General features: G+C 42.3%; 1 protein-coding gene across 1 annotated transcript; it reads left to right on the top strand.

Annotated features, from left to right (window-relative positions):
• The first annotated feature begins 613 nt into the window (after nucleotides 1-613).
• Nucleotides 614-9,631, top strand: TMEM35A (transmembrane protein 35A). Its single transcript, XM_060756368.2, has 2 exons — nucleotides 614-880; nucleotides 8,234-9,631. Exons 1-2 carry the CDS (start codon nucleotides 761-763, stop codon nucleotides 8,618-8,620), a joined length of 507 nt encoding a protein of 168 aa, XP_060612351.1. The 5' UTR covers nucleotides 614-760; the 3' UTR covers nucleotides 8,621-9,631.
• The last annotated feature ends 3,025 nt before the right edge of the window (nucleotides 9,632-12,656 follow it).

Here is a 12,656-nt window from a genome sequence, read left to right on the forward strand (position 1 = left end):
GTCCAAATTTGGTGTCAATTCGTCCAGCGGTTTTTGAGATATGTTAATCCCACAAACGAACATTACATTTTTATTTGTATAGAAGATTTACATTATGATTCATAACAGTAGCAGAACTACAGATATGAAATAACATTGAAAATAATTTTATGTTTGGGGGAATCACCACGACATGAGGAACTGCATTAAGGGGTTGCGGCATTAGGAAGGTTGAGAAACACTGTGCTCGCAGGAGATTATCTCGATATCTAAGCTATATGTGGGGCACTTCAATGGCTACTGAAGTGTCCATGGTAACAACTCAATGGATGTTCGTAGTAGTATTTCAGGGAAGCTTTGAACAGCAAGCAATCATATCATGTTGCAATCTGATGTTTGGAATCGGATTTGGCAGGGAAATGTAAACCTATTGCATGAAAGCTGTGGCAGTGAAACATCATCCCTAGATCCTATATTCCAGGGGTACGCCTCTGTTTGTGGGTTTCCTTTTGACTAGTATGCATTCTTGGATTATTCTGGAATGCAAACACTAGACTAAGATTCTGTTTTCTCAGCCTCATCCTTTGCTAATCTTTTTAGCCGGTGTCATCCTGGCACCATTTCCGCCGGCAGGGCATTAGGACCCGGAGGTGGCTGAGCCGGAGCGTCAGGATGCCTGTCTCCTTTGTCATCCTCTTTGCCTCTGCAGCCTTCCTCTCCTGATTCCCTTCAATGGTGGCTGACCACCTCTTCCTCCACAGACCAGTGTTGTGACCCCCCAATGGCCTCCCCCAGGACTATAACCATTGTGGCCCTCTCCTTGGCCTTGGGCCTCTTCTTTGTCTTTATGGGGACCATCAAACTGACCCCGAGGCTCAGCAAAGATGCCTACAATGAGATGGTGAGTTGCACTAGCAAGGCTTTGGGGAGACATCTTGCTGGATGCTGGTGCTGATGCTGATGCTGCCTCCGGTCTCTCCCTTTGCAAGCCCTGCCAGACTGACAAGCAGCTGTTCTGGGGATGCAGTGGGCGGAAGAGAAGGGAAGGGATCTGGAAGGGGGAAAGAAGAGCAGGAGCATCAATAGGTTGGGGACAGAGGAGCCAAAAGCTTCCATTGCTGCATCTAATTCCACCGGACAGTTCCCATTTCTGGGGATTCTCCTTCCAGAGAATAGATCAGAACCCAATTTATTCCTAGTGACAGTTTCCATTCCTGGGGATTCTCCTTCCAGAGAATAGATCAGAACCCAAAACTATAGCTTGTAATTGGGAAGCAGGATAGGGACAGCATTGCACTGAAATTGGTCCTCTCTTTTTGGGAAAGCAAAGCCTTTCGGTACTTTCCATCACCATGATTTGCATCAATATCCAAGTGTTTTCTTTTTGCTATAGAGGCTGCAGCCCATGGATCTATCCTTTCCCTTTCCCAAACCGGATCCCGGCCCTTTCCATCACCATGATTTGCATCAATATCCAAGTGTTTTCTTTTTGCTATAGAGGCTGCAACCCATGGATCTAGCCTTTTTCCCTTTCCCAAACTGGATCCCGGCCTTTTCCATCACCACGATTTGCACCAATATCCAAGTGTTTTCTTTTTGCAGTATAGACTGCAGCCCATGGATCTATCCTTTCCCTTTCCCAAACTAGACCCCAGCCCTTTCCATAACCACGATTTGCATCAATATCCAAGTGTTTTCTTTTTGCAGTATAGACTGCAGCCCATGGATCTATCTTTTCCCTTTCCAAAACTGGATCCCGGCCCTTTCCATCACCATGATTTGCACCAATATCCAAGTGTTTTCTTTTTGCTATAGAGTCTGCAGTCCATGGATCTATCTTTTCCCTTTCCCAAACTGGATCCCGGCCCTTTCCATCACCACAATTTGCACCAATATTCAAGTGTTTTCTTTTTGTTATAGAGCCTGCAGCCCATGGATCTATCCTTTCCCTTCCCCAACTGGATCCTGGCCCTTTCCATCACCACGATTTGCACCAATATCCAAGTGTTTTCTTTTTAGAATAGAGGCTGCAGCCCATGGATCTATCCTTTTCCTTTCCCAACTGGATCCTGGCCCTTTCCATCACCACGATTTGCACCAATATCCAAGTGTTTTCTTTTTGCAATACAGACTGCAGCCCATGGATCTAGCCTTTCCCTTTCCCAAACTGGATCCTGGCCCTTTCCATCACCACAATTTTCATCAATATCTAAGTGTTTTCTTTTTACTAGAGAGGCTGAAGCCCATGGATCTATCCTTTCCCTTTCCCAAACCGGATCCCGGCCCTTTCCATCACCACAATTTGCACCAATATCCAAGTGTTTTCTTTTTGCTATAGAGGCTGCAGCCCATGGGTCTATCCTTTCCCTTTCCCAAACTGGATCCCGTCCCCCTGCAAATGGCATCCCCAGATAAGACAGAATGAGTTAACCATGTCAGGGAGCAGGTGCAGAGCCGGAAATGGGAAATTATCTGCTTTATTAGTAGTGTGCGTGGAAGAAAGACAGAGAGAGGTCGGTGATAATCTGATGCGGCACTTGCGTTGGCTCTGCCAAAGGGCAATGTGACACCCTCCCTCCCTTTCCCAGGAGAAGCTTCTGGAAAATTGGAAATGTAGTGAGGTCTTTCGTCAATTTTTGATGCAGTTTCTGCCTCTCGATAAACCAATATGACACCTCTCCTCCTGTCCATTGCCCACAAGGAAGCCAGACATGAGCCCCACCTGAGTTGCGATGCAAGCGGATGAAGCATGCTCCAGTCATGCCTCCCCCAATATAGTTTATGCTCCCATTTGGAGAAATAGCTAAAATGTCTCGGCATCCCAAGAAACAATAGTGGAATTGGGTTGCTGTGAGTTTTCTGGGCTGTCTGGCCATGTTCCAGAAGCATTCCCTCCTGACGTTTCACCCAGGTGGATGTAGCATCATGCCCCACAGTCTTGCCTCCCCTAATATAATGTATTGTCCCATTTGGAGGAATAGCTTGAATGTCTTGGCATCCCAAGAAACAATAGTGCAATTGGGTTGTTGTGAGTTTTCTAGGCTGTCTGGCCATGTTCCAGAAGCATTCCCTCCTGATGTTTCGCCCACATCTATGGTAGCCATCCTCAGAGGTTGTGAGGTCTGTTGGAAACTAGGAAAATTGGGTTTATATATCTGTGGAATAGTGTCCAGGGTGGGAAAAAGAAAGAACTCTTGTCTGTTTGAGCAGGTGTGAATGTTGCAAACTGGCCAGCTTGATTAGCATTAAATGGCCTTGCAGCTTCAAAGCCTGGCTGCTCCCTGCCTGGGGGAATCCTTTGTTGGGAAATATTATCTCACTCCGGACCTTCCACAGATATATAATTAGCCAGCTTGTTTAGCATTGAATGGCCTTGCAGCTTCAAAGCCTGGCTGCTGCCTGGCTGGGGGAATCCTTTGTTGGGAGGTGTTCTCCCACTCCGGACCTTCCACAGATATATAAACTTCATGTTGCAGTTGGCCAGCTTGTTTAGTATTAAATGGCCTTGCAGCTTCAAAGCCTGGCTGCTTCCTGACTGAGAGGATCTATCGTTGAGAGGTGTTAACTGGTCATGAGTGATTCTCATCTGGAATCCCATTGTTTTCTAGTGTTGTTCTTTATTTAGTGTCCTGATTTTTTTAGTGGAATTTTCTGGCATGTTCTATTTTTTGCCCATCACAGTCATGAATAGCAGATGAATGAGTCTCAGCGGCTCTGTTTATGCCAAGCTGCCTCCTTGGAGGATTGGCAAAGGGCTTTGAGAAGCAAGTGGCAAAGGGCAGTTGTAGCTATGCCAAATCACACCAAGTGAGTGAGGAAAACTCCATTGACTCAGACGCTTGCTCTTTTCCACCTTTTGTTTATTTTAATCCAAAGATGCCTCAATGTCAATAACATTAGTGTCTGAATGCCTTGACTTATTAACTAACTGTTTTTGCAAATGGCCTCAACATATAGTTGATTTGAGAGGGACTTTAAAAAATATTCAGTCAACAGACATATCTCAGGAAAACACAGCGGAAGAGACTTAAAAAGCCAAAAAATAATTTAAAAAAATTACAACATATACTCAAAATCACATATATACACATATACACATACACACACAAAGCACATATACACAGACTGGGCCACAGCAACACATGGCAGGGAATGGCTTGTGTGTGTGTGTGTGTGTGTGTGTGTACACCATATTATTATTGATTATACCATATTATACCACTTGGTAAGATTCATTATTGATTATACCATATTATAATACTATATTATACCATATTATTATTGATTATACCATATTAAGATGCCCAGCTATTTATTGGTTATAGCACAAACCAGCTTTTAAAACCGAACTTGCATTTTTCAAACAATGGAAGTGAAAGGAGGTTGAGGTTTGGCCAACGGCATCTTCTACTCCTCAATGTTCTCCAGTTGTGTTGGACTATAAATCCCACTGTCCCCAGTATTACAACCCCAACTGGATATGGCGGCCATAATTGTTGCTAGAGGGTATCAAGTTGCAGGACATCGATTTACTGTTATGAACATTGTAGTTTTTAATGTTGAGTTACATTTCAGCTGCTCCTGGATTGGAGTTGTATTTGAGGAACTGTCACCTCAGTGAAAAATTCAAAAGTTTCAGAACAAATGATAAAATGAACAGCATGGAGCCCATTGGCTTTGCTTTTCTTCTGATATGAAGCAAATGTCACAAGTACTATGATGGAGACTAATACTGTCATTATTCCATTCGCACGTGTGTTCCACTTTTTCTCGTCGCAGCAACACTCTTCTCAGCAGGCACTTCCTCATTGTTATTTTCTCAACTGTCCCAGACACTCTTCCATGAAAAATGCACTTATCGGGAAGGGGGCTGTTTTGTGGTAACCATTATTTATTCCCTAGTATGTCCTGGAATGACACAGGACGATAAAAGCCAATAATAATAATAATAATAATAATAACACTTTATTTATATTCTGCCCTTCTCACCTTGAAGGGGACTCAGGGCAGATCACAGTACATATACTTGGCAAACATTCAGTGCCGTTTTGTATAGACAATGCACAGACAGACAGACAACAGAAAAAGGTGGTTTGTTTCAATTCAGTGTCCAGCTGTTTTTGATGCCATGCAAGGTTGGGCTTGAGTTCAGGGGGTGCTGTATCCTCTATGACGAAGAGCCATCAGGACTTCCTTCTTCCTTTTGGTCACCCAGCATTTTCTAATCTTCTCTCTTTATGGTGTCATAAAACACTTCACCCACTTTTTAGCGGTACCTAATTTCTCTAATTACAGCTAAAGCTGTTTTCGAATAGCTTAGGTAAACAATGAGCTAGGGTGACATATGGCAGCTCACGCCAAACCCGGGGTTCGAACTTGCAACCTTTTGGTTGATAGATCTTACAATTGCTGACGATTGACCAGCTGTGCTAAACCTCTGGCCCCAACCAGTTTACCACCTGTTAGGATTTCTGGGAGTTGAAGGCCAAAACATCTGCAGACCCACATGTTGAGAATCACTACAATAGAGGATGGATCCACTTCAAATCCAGTTTCTGCTCCTGCAGAGTTCTGGGGCTTGTAGTTTAGGGAGGGGCCTTTAAACTGCTCAGCCAGAGAGATTCTGGGCCTCGCTAAATTACAAATTCCAGAATTCAGCAGGAGGCAGAAGCCGGATTAAAAATGGATCCGTGTTTTAGTGTGATGAGGCTATAGAGCATCCTACTGACAAGGAAGCAAGAAGTATGTCTTGCTGAGTTCCCTTAAACTCACTCTCAAGTTTAATGTTTACATTAAAGTGAAGCTCCAAGTTAGCTTTAAGAGCCGCAAACTCCTGAATAATCCTGCCCAGATACTAGTGGCAGAATTCAAGTACCTGGCCCATCTAAGATGCTCAAGGAATGAATGTGACACAACCTTTTTCTGTAGTAGTGTCACAGATCTGTAAAACTGGACAATTGTCTATGCTATCCAATTCTTCTACCTGATAGGTGTATTTACTAGTATCATTAGGACAGGATGAATCTATTGGGATTATGTAAATGCTTAGAGTGTGGAAGGTCTTGACTGTTTGACCAGAGGCAAACTAAATCGTTTGAAAAGGTTATACCTTCCTAAAGCACTACCTTAGCGCAGTCAAACACAACAGGATGGGCCAGAGGTATAAGATAGGACAACTTGCCTTTTAAAAGGAAGAATACAGGCAGAATTAAGCTTACTTAATGATTGATCACAGCACCCCCATTTAGCGTGCAGTGTTCCCTTGCTACTTCACGGTTCGCTTTTCGTGGACTAGCTGTTTCGCGGCTTTTTGCTTCCCAATTTATGAATGGTTGCTCTTGCCCAGAGTGGCATTCTAATCTCACCTCCTGGCAACGATGGAGTGTGGATGGAGATTTCATTCTCCCCCTTGGGAGAGAGGCAGGCAATCAAGAGAGATTGCAAAGTAGAGCAGAGATACTTTGAGAGCAGAGATAGCTAGCAAAAAAGTAGAGCAGAGATAGCTAGCAAAAAAGGTGCACGGTGCCTTTAAATCTCTCCTTGCTTCTGTCTAACCCTCGGGACGCGATATACATATATAGTGACCCTACTTCACGGATTTTCATTTCTCGCGGGTGGTCCTGGAATGTAACACCAGCGATAGGTGGGAGAAAACTGTATACATTCAGAGCTGCCAGAAAACAAAAGAAAACATCAAACTGGTTGACGTAATAAAGATAGTTTACTTGAATAAAGATAAATCAAAAAATTGTTGGAGAGGGTGTAATGAACCAGGAACATATATACATATGTGGTGGCAATGTAAATATGTAAATAATTTTTGGGAGAAAGTATTTAGAGAAATAGAAGATATAATGAATATGAAAATTGATAAAAGTCCTAGTATAGCCTTACTATCAATATATAATAATAAGCAATTGAAAAAGGAGGATAAAGAAGCAATAACAAATTTATTAACAATAGCAAGACTGCTCATAGCAAGGAATTGGAAAAAAGAAATGAATATACAAATAGAGGAGTGGTATAAGGAAGCATGGAAATTAGCAATAAATGATAAATTGACATGTATATTAAGGGTTAAAAAAGGTACTTGGAAACAAAGCGACTTTGATGCTGTATGGGAAAAATTTGTTGTACATGGTACAAAAAAATAAGGAAGGGAAGTTACCGTCACAAGAAGAAATGAGATTTTGGACAGATGATATGTAAAAATTGGGGCTTGAGACGGGGGGAGGGGAGCACAGTGGTGGGGGAATAAATGGGGGGAAAATGTTAAAGCAAAATAAGAAAATAAAATGTTAAAGAATGGTTGAATAATATGTAACAGCAATAACAAATGCATAACAAATGTAGTAATGGTGATAAATCAATAAAAATTATTTTAAAAAAACTAAAGATAGTTTACTTACAAAATCTTTAGTGAAAGTTCACACAGGGACAGGATAAACCACCCTGAGTTGCCTTCGGGCTGAGAAAGGCGGTATATAAATATGGCAAATAAATAAATAAATAAATAAATTCGTTGCAGTATATCAAAAGTACAATCCAAAAACAGAGAGTAAAAAGATAACATTCTCCAGTTTCAGCATGGACCTCAGGTAAGATCAGGTGACCATGTGGCATGCAAAACTACATAGCTGGAAACAGATGATGGTTATGTCGAAGGCTTTCATGGCTGGAATCACTAGGTTCTTGTGGGTTTTTTTGGGCTATAGAGCCATGTTCTAGAGGCATTTCTCCTGACGTTTCGCCTGCATCTATGGCAAGCATCCTCAGAGGTTGTGAGGTCTCACAACCTCTGAGGATGCTTGCCATAGATGCAGGCGAAACGTCAGGAGAAATGCCTCTAGAACATGGCTCTATAGCCCGAAAAAACCCACAAGAACCTAGATGATGGTTACTTTGTGAAGAGTAAAGCCAAAGACCAAATCAATACCAAAAAAGAAAGCCCCTCTCTTTTATAACCTATGTGACTTGGGCCATGTCAACAATGAAGGAAACTCCCCGAACCCCATACAAATTGTTAAATGAGGGTGCCATAAAACCTGACAAAACAAGAAAGTGAGGTAACACAAAAATACACAGATGGCTGAAACATTTCAATGTGCATGCAAGATTGCTAGTTTTCCCCAAAGAATCCCTGTTGTTCAGTTCTGTTCAAATCAGTAATGTGCTCCAACTTTGTGGTGTTTATATGACAGAAGGAGATGCTACCTTTGCATTGAATGCCATGTTCTTGCTCCTTTGTTTGCAGAAACGGGCCTACAAGAGCTACGTCCGGGCACTGCCCATGCTGAAGCGGATGGGGATCAGTTCCATCATCCTTCGTAAGAGCATCGGGGCTTTGGAGGTGGCCTGCGGCATCGTCATGACGCTGGTCCCCGGGCGCCCCAAGGATGTGGCCAATTTCCTGCTGCTGCTGTTGGTCCTGGCAGTGCTCTTCTTCCACCAGCTGGTGGGAGACCCCCTCAAGCGCTACGCCCACGCCTTGGTCTTCGGCATCCTGCTGACCTGCCGCCTGCTCATTGCCCGCCAGCCTGAAGAGCAGCCGCCGGAGAAGAGGACCATGGCTGTGAATGGAGAGGAGCAGCCACTTCTCGCAGAAGGAGAGCCAGAGAAGGGCAAAATCAAGGTCTCCTAGTGGGGCGCCTTTGAGGGACACGCGGACCCTCCATGCAGCTCTTTTCCCCAAAACATCTATGAAAAAAAAAGATTTGCGTTCCTTTTCCTTTTTTTTGGTTCCGTAAAGGGTTGCATATCGGAGCATGGGGTAAACCTTAAGTTTGCCAACTAAACAACGACTTGGCTTGTGCACTCCAAACCTCTACAGCTGCCCTCTGCTACACCCCCACATGTGTAGATATGATTTAATTGTAATGGCTCTGGAGGGGAATAAGTGTACCTTGTGTTGGGTGTGTGTGTGTGTTTTGTGCATAAGGGGAGAGACTGCTGGGTTGGTTGGGTAAAACTGCTTGACGGCGGAATCACCTAAATGGCCTCTGATCCAACCTGGATTCTTTAGGAGCAAAAGGAGTGGAGAAGGGAGCTCCGAATCCTGTGCTTGTTCACTCCCCTTGTCCTTTCCCCTCTTTGCCCAGCATCTTGCACTGGAGCGATGGGCATTTCTTTCTTGCTTCACATGAGCCAAGTGGTACGTCCCACACAGAGAATAAAGAATGCTGTATACCCAATAATAATAATAATAATAATAATAATAATAATAATAATAATCACCTGCAGTTATTTCAGTCTCCCAGGTCTGTCTGTGTTGCTCTCACAAGATCCAGGACCTCTCTCCGCATCACCCAACACATTAACCTGCTTTTCCTGCCATCCGTTCACTCTCTAACTTCATGGAGTGACAGGTTACTGTGGATGGGTTGGAGAAGTTGGTTCTTGGCACTAGGAACAAGCTTCATGTCCCATCTTGCAACTCAACCTGACAAATCAAATGATAGCAAAGTCCCTCTTAAGATGCTCTTCAGATTGGAGGGGGGAATAAAGAAGGAAAAAAGCAAAACTGTCATGAAGAAACACATCTCTTACATGTATGTTGCCTTTCTTGGTAGTGTCCGGTTGCATTCCTCCCTTCTTTTTCTCCCCTTAATTTATATTTTAAGAGAAATAAACCTTTTTAAAATTTGGAGGAAAACTGCCTCGTATATTGTCAGATTTTGCATGTGTGTGATCGATATAAATAAAAATGTAATGTTCGTTTGTGGGATTAACGTAACTCAAAAATCACTGGATGAATTGACACAAAATTTGGACACAAGACTCCTATCAGGCCAACAAGTGACTGTCACTCAAAAAAAACACTGAAAAACACAGCGGAAGGGACTTAAAAAGCCAAAAAAAAAGCAAAAAGATGCTACTGTGCATGTGCAAAAATTACGCCCCTGGCAAACAAAGTACACAATAGCAAATCCACACTCTCTTCCGGACTACAGCTCCCAGCATCCCGAAGACCAGGCCCTTTAGGAGAGGAGGATGATCCAAATGCACTGCTTCTAAGCTGCAAGCTTTCTTCTCCTTGCATTTCTTTGAGAGCATCCCAATCCATGCATACTTCCAATTTCCTATTCCTGGACTGCAACTCCCAGCAATCCTCCAGATTAATAGATTAGAGATAGATAGATAGATAGATAGATAGATAGATAGATAGATAGATAGATAGATCAGGAGGACTGCTGGAAGTTGCAGTCCAAGAATAGGTAGAGAAGGAGGAAAGAAGTTACTCCATCTAGTTCAGGGTTTCTCAACCTGGGGGTCCGGACCCCTCGGGAGGTCACGAGGGGGTGTCAGAGGGGTCACCAAAGACAATTACAAAACACAGTATTTTCTGTTGGTCATGGGGGTTGGTTCCGTGTGGAAAGTTTGGCCCAATTCTGTCATTGGTGGAGTTCAGAATGCTCTTTGATTATAGGTGAACTATAAATCCCAGGCACTACAACTCCCAAATGTCAAGGTCTATCCTCCCCAAACCGCACCTGTGTCCACATTTAGGCATATTGAGTATTCATGCCAAGTTTGGTCCAGACACATCAGAGCTCTCTGGATGTAGGTAAACTACAACTCCAAAACCCAAGGTCAATGCCCACCAAACCCTTCTAGTATTTTCTGTTGGTCATGGGAGCTCTGTGACCCAAGTTTGGTTCAATTCCATCATTGGTGGAGTTCAGAATGTTCTTTGATATTGTAGGTGAACTATAAATCCCAGCAACTACAACTCCCAAATGACAAAATCAATCCTCCCCTCAACCCCACCAGTATCCAAATTTGGGCATATCGAGTATTCATACCAAATGAATGAAAATACATCCTGCATATCGGATATTTACAATTCATAACAGGAGCAAAATTATAGTTGTGAAGTAGCAATGAAAATAATGTTATGGTTGGGTGTCACCACAACATAAGGGGTCACAGCATTAGGAAGGTTGAGAACCACTGATCTAGCTACTTATAAGATATGTAAAAGCAAAGCATTCCCTTCCAAACTATATCTGCAAAGGTAAGTAATTACATTGGAGGGTTGGAACTGATGCTAAAGTCAACTTTGCAATCTCTACATATGGCTTTTTTGGCAGACGTTGACACAAACCTTACTGATGACATCTTCTTGAAAGAGTTTTACAACCACATAGGTGTTCTCCATTGAAAAGAGTAGCCGAAAGTGCAAAAATTCATTCTTAACCATAAACTATATTACAGAAAATATACAGAAATGCTTCAGGAGAAGGCAGCTGTCCAATGTACTGAAATGACTATGAGCACAAAATCATGTGTCGGTTTTGTCAGTAACTTGTGTAGACAACTTGCAAAAGTGCTGCAACAAATGCATTTTGTTGTTATGATGGGCTTTCAGTCCCATTCTGATTTATAGCAACTTTTATCATATAGTTTTCTGTGCAAAAATGTATTTCAGAGATGTGCCATTAGCTTCCTCTGAGGCTGAGAGGATGTGACCTACTGGACTGTGAAGGGATTTATAATCTATCTCTATCTATCTATCTATCCACACAATAAAAGTGAAAATATGTATGTGTGTACGTGGCTGGGGTGTCCACTTACACAAAGAAGCTCCTGCCTCCATAAACAGCTATGATCCCCACCCATGAGGATTCCCACCCATATAGTGAGCACCGTAAACATGTCCATAAGCCCTGCCAATATCCTCCACAAACACTATATTTCCCACCACCCAAGTGAAGGATTTCATCCTAGATTTTATGTTTTTCCTCCACCACAGACATCCCAGTGTTTCTGACTCTCTCCATTGGTGCAGAATTTGCATGACCCCACCCAATGCCTCTCCCATAACCCTTTCCTATTTATTTCTATGGCACACAGCAAACAGAAGAACTGACCAGCAACTGAACATACTAGAGAGGTTTGGAGAGAATTCACCATGATTTATATGAGTTGAAGGTCCTGGGATGTATAGTTCACCTGCAATCTAAGAGCACTTTGAACTCCACCAATGATGGACATGGAACTAACTTGGCGCACAGAACCCCCTGACTAACACAAAATACTGGAGGTCTTTGGAGAGATTTATAGGAGTTGTAGTTCACCTACATCCAGGGCAAACTATGAACCCAAACAATGATGGATCTGGACCAAACTTGGCATGCGTACCCAATATGCCCAAATTTGATTACCGGTGGATTTTGAGGGGAATTGGCCTGGACATTTTAGAATTTCAGGTACTGGGATTTATAGTTTTTCAGGGTTAACCTGGCATGATGTCAGTTGTACTTAATCCACAACCTTATGCATTTTGTAAAATTAAAAATGACTTTTTCAAAGAACCTAGGCAGTATATCAAATCCTAGAAGAGACCTCGTGGGCCATTCGGTCCAACCCCATTCTGCCAAGAAGCAGTAAAATCGCATTCAAATATACACAAAATGCAAGTTATTGAAGAACATTTTGGTTTGTTGTTGTCCATTTGTTCAGTCGCTTCCGACTCTTCATGACTTTTTGGTAATATAATATAATTAGTTTTATTAATATTATTATATTAAACAATAACATAATTGCTTTAATAAATTTAAATGTTTTATTAATATTATATTATTGTTAATATTAATCTGATAAGCAATATATTATTTTATTAATATTATAATTAATATTAATCAATTTATAATACAGTTTTATTGATAGTACATTTT

Source organism: Anolis sagrei, chromosome 10 (genome assembly GCF_037176765.1).
Source record: "Anolis sagrei isolate rAnoSag1 chromosome 10, rAnoSag1.mat, whole genome shotgun sequence".
NCBI lineage: Eukaryota > Metazoa > Chordata > Lepidosauria > Squamata > Dactyloidae > Anolis > Anolis sagrei.